The 16,104-nt window shown below is 41.7% G+C and overlaps 1 protein-coding gene across 8 annotated transcripts; it reads right to left on the bottom strand.

Annotated features, from left to right (window-relative positions):
• Nucleotides 1-10,734: 10,734 nt before the first annotated feature.
• Nucleotides 10,735-15,738, bottom strand: LOC119331072 (disease resistance protein RGA2-like). 8 transcript variants are annotated; one of them, XR_005160379.1, is made up of 7 exons: nt 15,547-15,736; nt 13,936-15,455; nt 12,186-13,689; nt 11,639-11,758; nt 11,227-11,328; nt 11,052-11,125; nt 10,735-10,957 (listed from the first exon to the last, which is right to left on the bottom strand). XR_005160379.1 is itself a non-coding variant. In XM_037604250.1 (4 exons), the coding sequence occupies exons 2-4, from the start codon at nt 15,427-15,429 to the stop codon at nt 13,352-13,354; spliced, it is 1,734 nt and encodes a 577-aa protein (XP_037460147.1). In that variant the 5' UTR covers nt 15,430-15,455; nt 15,547-15,711; the 3' UTR covers nt 13,222-13,351. The 8 variants fall into 8 exon arrangements, 2 of the variants coding, with proteins under 2 accessions (XP_037460147.1, XP_037460146.1); XR_005160374.1 differs by having other exon boundaries at nt 12,186-15,455; nt 15,547-15,738; XR_005160377.1 differs by having other exon boundaries at nt 11,052-11,118; nt 12,186-15,455; nt 15,547-15,738.
• Between the last annotated feature and the right edge of the window lie 366 nt (nt 15,739-16,104).

Genomic DNA, 16,104 nt, shown 5'->3' with positions numbered 1-16,104 from the left:
TCCATGACCATTTTCGCTGTGTTTGTCCCCTAAACGGGAAGATGCACATGGCTGGTTACTACGAGCTGATTTCACTGCTGCGGCTACGGAGAAGATGCCTGGTAAATGTGAACCAAAAGCAAGCATGCCGGTTTTGAGGTGAAAGTAAATAATGGGAGGCGCTCCTATGTGTTAGAACTTTTTAACTTTCTTAAAACTAAGAAGAAGAAAAAATCAACGTGCAATAGGACCTGTTTCGTGTTTGCAAAATGATTCTTTCATGCAAAATGCCTTCAGTTCCGACGTGCAATGGCACCGATTTTTCTTGATCTGATCAAACGCTTCCGCTCTGTGTAATACTTCCTCCGTCCGGAAATACTTGTCATCAAAATGGATAAAAAGGGATGTATCTAGACGTATTTTAGTTTTAGATACATCATGTTTTATTCATTTTGATATTTCCGGACGGAGGAAGTACTTTGTATTCATGTCAACATTCATTCAAGTTTAAAAAACACAAGAATAAGTACACGGTGGATGTGTATCTTCAATTAATATTGGACCAAGGAGGCCTGGTGGTCATTTCATCCAAGCGGATGAATATTGCCCTACTCTCCAAATGGCTCTGCGAATTCAGACCGATGCGGGTAGTCCGTGGCTCGAGATTATCCGCGTGAAGTATCTTCGCGGACAGCCGCTGGCCTTTGCCCCCAGATCTGGAGGGTCCCAATTCTGGCAATCGGTGATCCGTCTGATGCCGGTCTTGCGCATTGGGACCTCCATTAAAGTGGGTTCCGGATCCGGCACCTTATTCTGGCTAGATAGGTGGGCCGGGTCTCGCCCATTTGCGGAATGCTTCTACGCGTTATTCTCGATTTGTGCCCGCCCACAGCTCTCTGTAGTGGTGGCTTTAGCTGACTTGGGCGCTATTGCCTTCCGCCGTATCTTCGGGGGTGGTGGAGCTCGAGCAATGGGACGAATTACTCGAGAGTATTGCCCTCCACCCCGCTCCCTTGAGCCCGACTCGCTATCTTGGCACCTTGAGCCAAGTGGCAGATTCTTGACTAGGTCTCTTTACCAGGCGATTGTTCCCACCCCTGGCCCGGTGGAACTATCGGTGCTTTGGGAGATCAAACTCCCCTTGAAAATACGCATCTTCCTCTGGCAATGGGTCCGAGGCCGTCTCCCTTCTGGAACGGAGGTCCGAAAACGTAATGGTCGGGGATGGCCTCTGCCTTATTTGTTTGGTCCCGGAAGACTGTAACCACATCTTCTTTCGGTGCCCGTCGGCGCAGTTCCTATGGAGCTGCTTCCGTGAGGTGGTTGGCGGCAATTGGTGCCACGACAACCTCCCGGACCTGTTTGGGGAGGTTCTTAGGCTCCCCGGTCCTAGTTGCCCCCCAATTTGGGTGGCTTTGGGTACCCTTGCATGGAACCTTTGGTGTACCGGCAATAAGCTAGTCATCGAGCGTGTGATTTCGTGCCGTGTGACCGATGCAATCTATAAAATCTGTGGCTTCTTACAGCTCTAGAGACCGCTTAGCAATCGGTGCGACCGCGGCGTCATCGACAACATCATGGCGGGTCTTCGTTCCTCGGCATCGGCTTTTGCTCCACCTCCGCCACCACCGCCGCCACCCCCCGAGCCAGATTAGCTCTTTTTTTAGCTTTGTTTGGGGCTTGTCTTGCTATGCCCCCAGCATGACTTTATAACTTGTTCGTACTTTGTACTGATGTGTTGGATGCTTGGTTCGTTGCTTTATAATATAAAGCGGGGAGAAACCCTTTTTTCTTATTAATATTGGAAGGAGAGGCTACAAAATAGCCATTGCATCACCTTAAGTGCTTATAAAAAAGGCTAACTAGCGAATAAATATTTTTGGATCTCTTTGATTTGTGGGATCCTATAAACGTAGAAATATAAAAACGCAGGATTGAAATGTCATGCCCATTTGAATCAACAGAATTTTGATTTGTTTGATTGTGTCACATGAAAAAAAATATATTTTCAATAAGTTTAAATGGATGCTAAATTTTCTATATAAGGTAGTACAAATGAAACCTTAGGAAAATCCCTATAGGTTTCAATCAAATAAATAAAATGCCTCTATAGGAGAAGTTCTAAGCATACCAATCATCCAAAAATTTGGACGAAAATCCTTTAAATAAAAGACCCTGCATTTGAGCAGCCTATTCTCTTCCCGCGGAGAATAAAAAATATCCAGTCACTAGGGCAGATTCATAAAATACAACATCCAATGTTAACAAAGCCACTAATACCTTCTGCAGTATTTTAGTTACTATTAATACCTCACACTGATGTCATGTGTTCTGGATGCTTTTAGGAACTAAAACCACGGAACAACTGTAATATTGTCGTTCAAATGGCATGCAAGAAAAACACAAGAATTGTAGACATAAATAAAAGAAAACATGAGGTAGGACTTCATGTTTGGTATCCACTACATGATGTTTAATGAATAAGTCACTACTAGATTAGCATAATATACAGTAAATGTCATATAACTTTCTTGTAAGGACTTTTGTCATGGCCAGTACAATTCAAAGTACAGAAAATGATTGTAGCCTAAATGGATGTCCACGGAGATATTATCTCATTTAACTACAAATCTTTATGTTAAGTATTGTTACTTATTGGTAAGGACTTTTTGTTTGTAACAGCGGATCAATGACTTCTACACTAATTTATATATTTCTCTCTTGCACTCTTTATCCCTGGGTGTCTATATTTCATACTAAACATTGTTGATTTGTGTGCAAACTTTGTGTTCTCCTCCTTCGCGCGCTTCATTATTGACCATAACTTTTTCTTAGTTGGTTCAGTTAATGTTATATCCAGGGCCGTCAGTTGCGTCGGGTTTGCCGCTCGGTCTACAAGTATTGGGGGTTCAGGGGCGAGACGACATCGAGGGGCCTTGTTTACGAATACTCGAAAAATATACCATATTCCATGGCAAAGGAAATAATCAGCACGTGCACAGATTAATTAATGGTCTCTAGAATCTGCTTCATGTATCGATAAAAATATATATCATGATACTAAGAAAACATTGTGATTCCATGAAATATTTGTTTCGAAAAAAATACTTTCCAAAATTTGACTTTCTGTTCATACACCATCTTTCTTCTAAAAACACTAGTAACAAGCGTCAAAGAACTGTATGAAGCTTACTTAATGTGTTATTGTCCGATATAAAGTTAATATTTGTGGAAGGTAATAGAGACCATGTTAAAATTTGCGGTTATATAAAGTTTAATGTTCTGACTTTTTATTTTCCAGATCCTCCCCATCTATACAGTGAATATCTGAACTTACTGTCTTACTATGGGATACAAAATCAATTCTGCTCGTTGTCTATCTATATCTATTTACTCTCTTACCTTCTATGATTACGGGATAGATAATTTTCGACAAGACATCACCGCACAAGTTGCTTAAATACAGACAAGATAAGGAATAGGAGCACCTCGATATCATATGGTTGGATGTCGGTGGCTGGATCTGCAGAAAGAACAAGAAGGCCACATGGTGAACAAGGGGCTGGTGGTGAACTGAATCAACCACTAGTAGAAAAAGGGTCAAACGTGAAGCACATTAGTGCCGGTTTGAATTAGAGCCGGCACTAATGTGTACATTAGTGCCGGTTCGTGGCGGCGATCAATAGTACCGGTTCGTGGCGAACCTTTAGTACCGGTTCATGCCACGAACCGGTACTAAAGAGGCTGCATCAGCCTGCGGTCAGGCTATGGCCCCACCATCACCATTTAGTGCCGGTTCTTACCACGAATCGGTACTAATGAGGTTATGGCAAGCTGTTTTTAGTCCCACCTCGCCAAGAGAGAGGCAGTATGAGCGGTTTATAAGCCGTGAGTGCACAGACAATGATGAAGAGTTGCAATGCTCACCTACATGTTGATTAGCTTCAAGCCTTGCACAGACAATGATGAAGAGTTGCAATGCTCACCTACATGTCGATTAACCAGCATTGCACCTCTTTTTTATTTTTAATAACTTATTTAAACTCCGGACTTCTTTTGTGTTCAGTATGCAGCATTTAAAGCGACGTCATCAATTTCCAACATGTTCTGACATCATTTGTTGTTTTTCGGTTATTTACCTAATTGTTTAGAGAGCTAAATGACCGTGAAATTGAAAATCACTACAAAATGAATCCTGAAAATGTTGAAACTTGGCATGGTATCATCATATCACTCGCATAGCATGCGCGAAAGAGTAGAGAGGGTCACGGCAAAAACTGGACGCACTTCGTGTACAAACTGGACAAACTCTTTCCGAGTATCAGAGTTTCGGAGTCCGGAGTGGGTACTAATGTGCATCCCACCAATCAGGAAGAATCACACGGATCGTGTGTTTCTTTCTAGCTCTTGCGAGTCGTTGGATCAAGGGTGTGTTTTTTCCTAGCTCATGTGAGTCGTTGGATCGAAACTACCACAATCACTTTGTGACCCAGACGACCCTATATATAGCTAGCCCACCTCTCGCCTTCCCTGCATAAGTCTTTCAGTTCATCGACTACATACATCTACCAGTTCATCGACTGCATACATCTATCAGTTCATCGACTGAATACAAATCATTCGGATTCGCCATCATACGTCCAACCGTGCATTTGATATGCATATATATGCATCACGAGCCACGGTTGGGCTGTATGATGGCGATACCGATTGGTTTGTTCTAGATCCGACATAAAAGGTTTGATACAACTTCTTTTTTGTGACATAAGAGCTATCTTTCCTCCTACCTATTTTAGTTACACAACTACCTATTTGTGCCAAATTTTCACTTTTGCTGTTGCTCTTGCATCATAAGCATCCATGTTAACTGGACTTACAAATAATGCAATTTAACCAAACTATCTTGTGATCTTCGCCAAGAGAGAGGCAGTATGAGCAGTTTATAAGCCGTGAGTGCACAGACAATGACGAAGAGTTGCAATGCTCACCTACATGTTGATTAGCTTCAAGCCTTGCGGAATAACATAGATTGCACTGAGCTATGTGCAGTGCAGTCTACACTATTCCGAATGGCTTGAAGCAAATTAACCAGCATTGCACCTCTTTTTTATTTTTAATAACTTATTTAAACTCCGGACTTCTTTTGTGTTCAGTATGCAACATTTAAAGCAGCGTCATCAATTTCGAACATGTTCTGACATCATTTGTTGTTTTTCGGTCATTTACCTAATTGTTTAGAGAGCTAAATGACCATGAAATTGAAAATCACTACAAAATGAATCCTGAAAATGTTGAAACTTGGCATGGTATCATCATATCACCCGCACAGCATGCGCGAAAGAGTAGAGAGGGTCACGGCAAAAAATGGACGCACTTCATGTACAAATTGGACAAACTCGAGTATCAGGGTTTCGGACTATACAAAAATAAATAATGCAGAAAATAAAAAAACCATACAAAAAAATTACTCAAAAATAAATAGAAGAAAATAAATAATGCAGAAAAGAAAAAACTATATAAAAACTACTCAAAAATAAATAAAAGAAAATAAGTAATGCAGAAAAGAAAAAACTATCATCATATCACCCGCATAGCATGCGCGAAAGAGTAGAGAGGGTCACGGCAAAAACTGGACGCACTTCGTGTACAAATTGGACAAACTCTTTCCGAGTATCAGGGTTTCGGACTATACAAAAATAAATAATGCAGAAAATAAAAAAACCATAAAAAAATTACTCAAAAACAAATAGAAGAAAATAAATAATGCAGAAAAGAAAAAACTATATAAAAACTACTCAAAAATAAATAAAAGAAAATAAGTAATGCAGAAAAGAAAAAACTATATAGCAAATTTGTTGGCACACTGCCCTGTGGGTCTACCAGACCTAGGGTGTGCAAATGCAGGCCCAGGAGGGCCAGCAGACCCACAGGGCAGCGTGCCCTAATTAATTAGGCCCAGAAGCCTGCTATATAGAGGAGTTCAAAAACGTAGCCGCGGTTGGGTTTATAAACCAGTGCGGCTGCCCTTCGCCGGGCGAGGTGGGACTAAACTTTGGGGTGGCAGCGCAAGGCCTTTAGTACCGGTTGGTGGCTCCAACCGGTACTAAAGGCCCCCCCTTTAGTACCGGTTGGAACCACCAACCGGTACTAAAGGCCTGCTCTTCCCGCCTCTTTGCCTGGACAAAGTAGGCCTTTAGTACCGGTTGGTGGCTTCAACCGGTACTAAAGGCTCACCCTATATATACAGCACTTACGAAATTTCAGTTACATCTCCCCACTTCTTTCGTCAACCTCTCGCGCGCCGCTCCCGTCGTCGCTGCCCGTCGCCCGTCGTCGTCGTCGTCGTCCCCGCCGCCGCCCCGAACGCCGCGCGCCGCCGTCCGTCGTCGTCCCGCGACGCGGTCCCGTCGTCGTCCCGCGCCGCCGTCCGTACGTATCTCGCTCTCTCCTCGCGCGTACCCGGCCGCCGCGCCGCGCGCCGTCCGCCCCGAACGCCGCGCGCCGCCGTCCGTCCCCGCCGCCGCCCCGTACGCCGCCGCCCCCGCCCCGTACGCCGGCGCCCCCGCTCGTACGTACGGGGCAGCGCGCATGCACACACACACATGCATATACCACACACGCATACACACATACACACATACATACACACATATTCGTATACACACACATACACACACATTTTTTTTCTTATTTTCTGTTTTTCAGAAAAGTTAATTAGATGATCGAATGTTAGATTAATGTCGAATGTTAGATGAATTAGCTAGATAGAAAAATTGTCGAACTAGAGATTAGAACTAGTTGAATAATTAATATAACTAGTTTATTTTTAGTAAGAAAATTTAGGTATATGAGATTTGAACTAGTTCAATAATTAATATAACAAGTTTATTTTTAGTAAGAAAATTTAGGTATATGAGATTTGAACTAGTTCAATAATTAATATAACTAGTTTATTTTTAGTAAGAAAAATTTAGGTATATGAGATTTGAACTAGTTCAATAATTAATATAACTAGTTTATTTTTAGTAAGAAAAATTTAGGTATATGAGATTTGAACTAGTTCAATAATTAATATAACTAGTTTATTTTTAGTAAGAAAAATTTAGGTATATGAGATTTGATGATCTAATTAAAATATTATTTGTTAATGAGTTTTTCTGTTTATTTAATTTTTTATATATTTTGAGTTTATATAAATGTTAGATTAATGTCGAATGTTAGATGAATTAGATAGAAAAGTTAAATATATAGTAATGTTAATTGAATATATAGTTAGATATATTAATGTCAAATGTTAGATGAATATATATTTGGCTAGATATAGGTGTTTAATGTTTCACCTATATGAACATAGAAAATGTCATCTGACGACGAAAAAGATTTTATTTTGTGCGAACACTGTGAAGACCAGCGCGGCCTGTGCGACCAAAATTTCCTTGTTGATGGTAGGCGCTTCAGCATCAAGCTGGATGAGACATTCGAAGTTGATACAGTAAGTCACTTTGTCAATTATTATTTGAATGCAAAACTTATGCTTCATTTGCTTCAACTTATAATTTTAAATTTTCACTATTCTACTATAGCGCATCCCCTGCCAATGCAAGAATTTTTGTCTTGGATAAGATAGATTTTAGTGCTATAGATGATATGGAGGTAAAGAGAGTTTACTTGAAGACGGAGCATGGGTATACTTTCAATGTTAAATTATATAATGGAGACACATACACCCATTTTGAATGCAAAACTTGGCAAGCACTATGCAAGACTTATGCATTTGAGGCTGATATGGTTATCACCTTTGATATTCATCCGAAAGATGATATTGAAGGTAATATAGACATCTGGGTCGATGTGCAAACGCCTCCAGTTCTACCATTTGGTGAGTTTTTCTCAACCATGCATGCATATATTTATGTCTTTCATACAGTTTATTCAAAAATAGTTGACAACTAATTTGTATTGTCAGCTTATTTCGGTTCAAGCAAACATGTCCGGCGCTTGGTAGACAGGACCTACTACTGTCCCGGGGCTCAACTAAACTGCGAGGAGATAAGTCATTATGTTTCATGACTTGAGGATCTTAATACTGTCAAGACAAATTTTTTTCCTACACTTAGAAATGTTAGTACTCAGAACGTGCGACCAATGGTGATCGTATTGAACTACGGTCACATCTATAATCAAAAGATGGTAAGATTTTTAAATATTTGTCCTTAATTAGTGCATCTTTTACATACATTATTTTTGAAGCTAAACTTTCATTGCTTAGTATATTAATTACTATACGATGTTGTTCAACAGGGATTTCTGATGACAGTTGTGCCTCAGTGGTACTAAAGGGCTCCCGGCCCCCGGAGCTGGCTCATGCCACGTGGTTCTCCTTTAGCACCGGTTCGTGCTGAACCGGTATTAAGGGGGGGGGGGGCTTTAGTGCCGAAACGTTAGTGCCGGTTCCATAACCGGCACTAAAGGCCCTTACAAACCGGTGCTAATGGCCCGTTTTCTACTAGTGAACCTTCTCATCGTTCGCTTTCTCTTTACACTCTCTCGAACCAAATGAGTATCTCTAGAATTAAGCACAAACGCAAAAATAATGTGAATAACTCAATTTCGTATGGCATGTGCAAAATTTAGGCCAAGAAGGGAGCTATACTTGATGCTGGATTTGGGAAGACAAAGGACGAACACATACTATTCGGCTGCCATACAGCTAATTTTACGGGGATGAGTAGAAGTATTCGGGTGCTTGTGGAAGGAGGGGCTGCGCCGTTGGTCGAGGAACAGGGACCGGCGGCGGCGGCGCGTTGTGACGCAAAACTGGGAAAGGCGAGGCGTCAAGGAAAAGGTTTGGTTTCTTGTGCCTGATGTGGGCTGCAGCTTGGGCTTTCTATTTTTTGTGAAACAATTCAAGATTTATTGGCCCAATGAAATAATCCCCAAAGCGTGTTGTGGGACGGCACACTGAACGTTTCGTTGGGCCTCGTGATCGATGGCTGGACGAACGGCTTTCCTATACGTTTTTTTGGCTGGTTTTTATTTTTAGGAAAAACAATTGATATATAGTTTTGGCAAAAAAGTACTGAGTTTAAATACATTTCCTGAATTTATAAAAAATAGAAGATTTATAAAATGTTCACGAATATTTTTAAAGAGTTCACATTTTTAAAAGAATAATAAATTATAACTATAATTATTTAGAAAATTTATTTATTAATAATATGGGAAAAAACTTTTAAAATTTTCAAGAATCATGAAAAATTAAAAAATATTAGAAAATCATAAATTTAAAATGTTATTATTTTTAAACTAAAAAAACAAAAAAAAACACCGAAAACACATCTTTGAGCACGTGGGTCTTTTGAACGACAAAAGAAGCCTGGCGATGACGACGGCATGCCTGTGGCTCGCTTCAATGCTTGCACTTGTCGCTAGGTGGTCTACCGATCTAAACTAGATATGATTATCATTTTTGGTGTCTGTTGTACTGTCATGATTGAAAATGAATAGATCGGATGTCGAAAAAAATGCCTCTGTTTTAGGCAAACTCATCTATGGCTACGACAATAAGCCTTGATTTTCTCCTAGCCGAGAAATGAATATTTTATAACTCGGTCCTGGTTAAACATTTTCATATGTCTGCAATGCACATATCCGGGTGCTTTAATTTTGGTGCTGCAATCATACCTGTAGGGATGAAAATGGAGCGAAAACGGACGGAACTGAGTGCTATCACATTTGTTTTCATATATTTTTGCAGAAGCAGAATACAGAAACCCCATAAATGAATACGGAAACAGATACTATCGAAAATGGACACGGAGCGAATACAAAGCAAACATGGAAACAGAAGCGGGCGTTGACCGAAACTTAAAAAACCTTTGAATCATGGACAAATACACACAATCTTTTAATGAATTGTTAACATAGCTACAAAATAATATCATCATGTTAGCAACTTAGCGTAGTATTATAGTAGTACTGGATAATTGCATATAGGGTTAAGCTGAGTACATATGTTGTAGTAAAAGTTGGGCCTCAAATAACCCATTCTACTTATTGTGTCATTTTGTGTGTTGTTTGGTGGTTGGGCTATAAAGTAGCCACAGGTCTATAGTCAAAACGGAAATTCTGTATTCACAGAAACGGAAAGTTTCATTTCCACGCTTGTTCCACTGGAAAACACTGTTCCATTTTTGTTTCCGTTTCCACATAACAAATTCCATTTCTACTTCCGTTTTGCAAATTTCCATTTTCATTTTCATTTTCATATTTCCTCTCCATTTCCATTTTTCCTCTGGAAGAGCGGAAAGTTTCCACTCCATTTTCTTCCCTACATACCTGTGCATTTAGAATCTTGTTTCGGAATTGCACCAAGTTATGCACAGTTCGTTGAGATCCTGGAATCCAAACATGTCACCCCAAAAAACTTAGAAGATCTGATGGATGTTGACATGGGGGATCTCAATCTGGATAGCTTCAGACAAAGAGGGAGAAAAAAAAACATAGAAGCCCGAGAAGGGGGATGTGAATTCTGATGGAGTTCAGACTTTACGCTTCATATTCATAACAAGATCTGAAGACGAAGTGTAAGTTTTGCTTCCATGTTGCAGTTTTACTATGGAGCTTCGGTATACTAGAGGTACAAATTATCTGTCATCTGTGTGTCAGCCAATTGTAGTGTTCCTCCTCACCCGCAAATAAATAAAATAAGTTGTGTTCCTCCTCAAATAAGCACAAGCTTCGCTCTCATTCGCATGGCCAAGGGACAATTTGCAAATTTGTAGGCAAATAAAAATTCGTACTAGCATCTAATGTGTCGAAAAAATGGATCAAGACATATCTGCATGCACATATGTTCTGATTGTTGCGTCTACTTTCAGGCAACACTCGTCACTTGCCGTGATGACGGAGTTCTGACTTTGCTTGATGAGCATGGCACTGCTTCCTTCATTTTGTGGATGCTTTCAGTAATACCAACCTGCAGGTACATTTATCGATCACATTAGCATTACATTATACCTGAATACTCTCAGCCTATCATCCACCCAATTTCAATTTGTAGGGAGATTTACCAGGGCACACATTCATATGGATTTGCTTCACAGCTTGGGTTTTCTTGCGCTGTCATCAGAGTGGTATCTGAATTCTGGCAGTAGTCCAAAGTGAGACAAGTTTATACCAAAGAAGTAAGTACACAAGAGGGTATCCATCAATTAGTGAGCATGGCACATGTAGTTGTGTGCTTACTGTCGTATGCTTAAGAACGAAACGTTGTTGTAGCTGACTGTCACCCGGCACTTGATTTCCTGACAGACACGAAATCAGTATCGAGTCTGAATACCAATTTTCCTGACGATTACAGAAAAAGGAGAGGCAAATCAAGATGATGGAAGCATTTTGTCATCGTCTCAGATTAAGTAGTGCCATCAAGGAAATTTTGGTAATTTAACTAGACTAAGTACTGTTCTGAATTGATGTGAAATTGTGAATACAGTTGTGAGATAAAATTAAGCAGATATCTAGGAATATTGTTTTCGTTGGCCAAAAGCTATGAAAATTGGTGTTTCACCCATGTTAGAAAAAGGTCAAGCTCATAGATTATGAGTGGTTTATTGAAGAATAAAGTACAAATTTGAGTTTTGTCTCGATCAAACTTTACCTAAATTACTTGGTCAGTCATGGCGCTCTGTGGATTTGCTGGGAAAGAAGCTTGCGTGGACTCCACATCACATCATTACCGCCAACATACAGAGCTTTGATGGATTTCAACTCTTCCAACCTGAAATGATTAATAAATTACCATTGGCAATCTGCAGTAAACCCCAGTTGCAAGGAATTGAAGTCTTCTGCTGGAGCATCTGCTGACATATGCACAGCTAACGGATTAACACTAGGCACTAGCAGGAAGTACTCCCTCTAAACGCTCATATGTTTCTTTACGGAGGGAGTACTAAAGATGTCATTGGATTGGAATTTTATCTCTTTATATGCTAATTTTGGTGATTGTTGATCATGGATTAGTAAGCAACAAGATATACTTGTCAGAAAAAAAGGATGTACTTGTCCAAAAAAATGCTTAGAATGCGGCTAGGGGACCAAAGATCAAATGATTTCAGCGTCAGCGGATCCTAAAAAAAAGGAAAAGTAACCAGTGGAAAGCTAGTTAAACCATAATAACACAAGGAAAGGAATTGTGGCATACGCACGTCATCAGTTATCACCAGACTTCGAGTGAGCACAGGAGGGGAGGAGCCTTCTTAGAAACTTCTTTCCGCTGGTTTCTGCTTCTGGTGCTATAATTGTGGATTCTGCTTCTGCTTCTGGTGCTCCAGTTTCTAATCCTGATTCTGGTCTTGATTCTGCTGGAATTTCTAAATCTGGGATAGGGACCAAGTGGTGGAAATACTCCCCACCTTCTCTGCACCGTCTTTCCAACCCAGGGCAGCCCCATATGCGTAGGCGGTTCAGGGCTGGCAACCGCTGAAGAAGACCATTCGGAAATTCTACTATTTTTGGACAACAACTTATCCACAATTGCCGAAGAGAAGTGAGGCCATCCATCCCATCAGGCAACGCTTTCAGGACAATGCAGTTATGCACCGATAGATGCCTCAGCTTTGACAGATCTCCAAGGTTCGAAGGCAGCGCCACCAAACATTGCATGCCGTCAATCCTCAACGTTTCAAGGGATGTAGGCAACCTTGGCAAACGCTCCATAATTGCACTAATAACTTCGAGGTATTTGAGAACAGGGCACACTGGAAAACTTGCAAGCTTAGGGCAGTGACTGATCATTAGCACCTCAAGCACCGGGAATGTTACTAAGCTATCAATAGCCACTCCTGCACTGTTTTCAGCCCATCCCCCTAGACTTGGTAGCTCTTTCAAGATCATCTTCCTCAACTTTGGGAAAATCTGTAGAGAGGTACTGTGCCCTCCACCTTCTATGCAAAGGTTATCATCACATAATGTCTTCAACTTACCCATGTTGTCTAAGGATAAGTACTCCAGAGAGGGTGACAACCACACTACAGGTATATTCTTGCACCTTGTCCAGTTGGAAATTATGAGTTTTGTTAAGCACTGAAACATTTGAGGTTCTCTCATCCATTGTGGTATTTCCAGGCCGCCATATCCATATAACTCCAAAATTTGGATCTTTCTATGAGGTTCTAGATGCTGGAACACTTCTTCCTCATTGCATGTCTCATTTCCGGGTTTGTAACATCTCTTAAAGCCCCAACAAAACGACAACTCACTCAGATTTTGCTTCTGCTGGAGATTGGCTTCTTTTGCATGTTGCGCGCTCTTTATTTTTCTCAAACTGTACAGTTCCAACCTGTTGCTAAGATGCTGCAAGTCTTTGAGCTCCTCAATACCACAACCATCTCGTGTATCCACAATAAATGTTGTTAGTGTGCGAAGGTTGTTCAACTGACCAATGTTTGGAGGCATCCGCCCCACTTGACATCGAAGAAGATACAGATGTACGAGCTTTCTCAGGCTCATCATCATGTGTTCTGGAAATTGTCGTAGTCCTTGTCCTGTACAATCATTGAGCCTCAACGTTTGCAAGTTATACAATAGACATATTGAATCTAGCAATGTAGCACCAACAGTACAATGGGAGAGGTCAAGATACCGTAAATGTTTTGCATTTATGGCATTTACGATGAAACTGGCAATTCCGCTTCTCTGCCAATACAATGCCTGTAATGATACATGTGGCAGCCGATTAAAATCCCAGTGTACTGTCGAAGGAGCTAACAAAGTGCGGAGAGATGTTTTCCCTTTCAATAACCCAATGTTCTGTTCCAATTCAACCTTTGACATTTGCAGGTGATAAATATTTTTTACCAATGCTTTATGTTCTATCAATTCTTCTATGGTGGCACATTCATTGCTAACATCTCTAGCTAAGTCATGCATTAAGTCATGCATTTTACATACAATTACCTTGTATGCTATACTATGAAAGTAATCGGGCAAGATACTGTGTTTGACTACAACTTTTATATCTTGCAGGAAGGACCTCCAAAGCAGTTCACGGAAAATGAATTCTCCTTTCTGTGTTAAATCCATTGTTCCCTCTTCTTGAATAAAGCCATTTGCCATCCATAGTTGGATCAACATATCCTTCTGCATCTCATAATCCTTGGGGAAAAGTGCACAGAATGCAAAGCATTGCTTCATTTCAGATGACAGGTGTTTGTAGCTTAACTTCAGTATGGGCATGACCTCATATTTGCCTCCAACAGTATCCCCAATGTTACTTTCTTCGATGGCCTTCCACTCATGTACTTGTCGCTTCGAACTCAGCAATCCACCCATTGTCTTCAGTGCAAGAGGCAACCCCCCGCATTTATTTACAATACGTCTTCCAATGGTGACCAACTCTGCTTCCTCCTCCACACCATTGCTAAATGCTTTGTTTGAAAACAATTCCCATGAATTTTCTTCATCCAAAAATGCTAGCTCATGGGGCTTAACGGTGGACATTATAGAGGCCACTTGCTTGCTTCGACATGTGACTACAATGACACTTCCTGGTCCACCAATGGAGCATAACAGTGGCTTCAAATTTTCCTCCCATATCGTCTTCTCTTCATTCCAGACATCATCGAGAACAAGTAAAAATCTCTTCTGGCAAATGACTTCATCAAGTTTCTTCTGCAAAAGCTCGATGTTGTCGGGCAGGTCGCATCTTGCATTTGTAGCCAATTCAATGATGGATTTCACAATAGCAACAACATCAAAATTGTCTGACACGCAGCGCCACATCTTCAACTGGAAATGTTGCTGGACCCCTTGGTCATTGTACACCATCTTAGCAATTGTCGTCTTGCCAAGACCTCCCATACCAAAGATGGGCAGCACCTGCACCTCACGCTGATCTTGCTGATCTAGCAGCAGCTTCACCGCCCTCTCCTTGTCATCATCTCTCCCAAAGATGTCGGCGGACTCATCCAGTTTGGAGTGAGTCTGCCGCCAAGGAAGTTGGGGCTCCTGCTGATGGACAGAATTCTCAAGGCCAAACTTGTTCATCTTCTCAACTAACTTATTGATCTTCTCAAGGACACTCTTGAGCTTCCTGCTCATGGCAAAACGGAAGAGCAGCGGGCTGTGGTATGTGACATAGCTGAGTACCTTGCGGGAAGTGGACTTGCCGATCCGGGCTTCACGGCGCAGCCCCTCATACTGAAAGTCGTCGAGGACGTCGTCGGCCTCGTAGGCGACGGCCTTGAGCTTCTCCATCCAGCTCCTGAGGTAGGCATTGCTCTGGCTCCTTTCCTCCGCGTTGGCCAGCTTGCACTGGACGGCCAGCAGATGGCGCTCCAGCGTTTCGCGGTCGTCTTCGAGGCCACACATCCGGGTCACGGTCTGGACTAACGCGTCTGCGGCCTTGCCGGCCACGCCGCGCACCAAAGGGAGAAGCAGTGATTCGGCCATGGTGCTGCAGATCGGGGGAAGAAGAACTGCAGCAGGGGAAAGGGATTAAGCATCGACAGACGAGGAACAACTGAAGAAGTGCAAATCACACACCCAAGATTTGAGGGGAGCATGTACCTTAGCAACACCCAAAAAGGAGCAGATCCAAATTGGTGAAAGGGCAGAGATATCTCCCCGTGGAGCTCTGTCGCCAAGGCTCCTATGGGGTGCTGCGGTTGGTGAAATGAGAAGGAAGGCAAGTGGTGATAAACTTAAGCAAGATTTGGGTCAATTGCTTTGCTTTCATACGCCATACGCATACGCGGGTTCAGCACATAATAACATGGCGACGCGGGTTTTCCGTGGCTTGGATACCGTGTGTACACAGCTCGGTGCTTTCGCATCTGCTCAGCCCGCATGCTATGCTCTCTTTCGTGGCAACGCTGCGAAATTCAACTTGCCAATATCATATACGTAGTAGTTGGTGGAAGAGAAAGACACAATAGCTACCAAACAAAGTGTACGTTGGGGGTGGTTTCAACTTGCTAATATCATACTGCACTTGCGTGTGGATCTAGAGAAGCCAAACATAATAGCTACGAGTACTAAATAAAGCGCTCGAGGGAGTTTCCACTTGCTAATATCATGCAGTACTTCGGTGTAGAGACACGTACTAAACAAAGAGTTGGAGGGATT

This window comes from Triticum dicoccoides, chromosome 7A, assembly GCF_002162155.2.
Source record: "Triticum dicoccoides isolate Atlit2015 ecotype Zavitan chromosome 7A, WEW_v2.0, whole genome shotgun sequence".
Taxonomy (NCBI): Eukaryota; Viridiplantae; Streptophyta; class Magnoliopsida; order Poales; family Poaceae; genus Triticum; species Triticum dicoccoides.
The sequence above is the reverse complement of the archived record's forward strand: the minus strand, read 5'-3'. Positions and strand labels throughout refer to the sequence as shown.

Coding starts and splice junctions, on each gene's coding strand:
- LOC119331072 (XM_037604249.1), bottom strand. CDS start 15,429: ATGGCCGAATCACTGCTTCTCCCTTTGGTGCGCGGCGTGGCCGGCAAG. Junction 13,524..13,621: donor ATAAATGCAAAACATTTACG/GTATCTTGACCT, acceptor ATGATTGTACAG/GACAAGGACTACGACAATTT.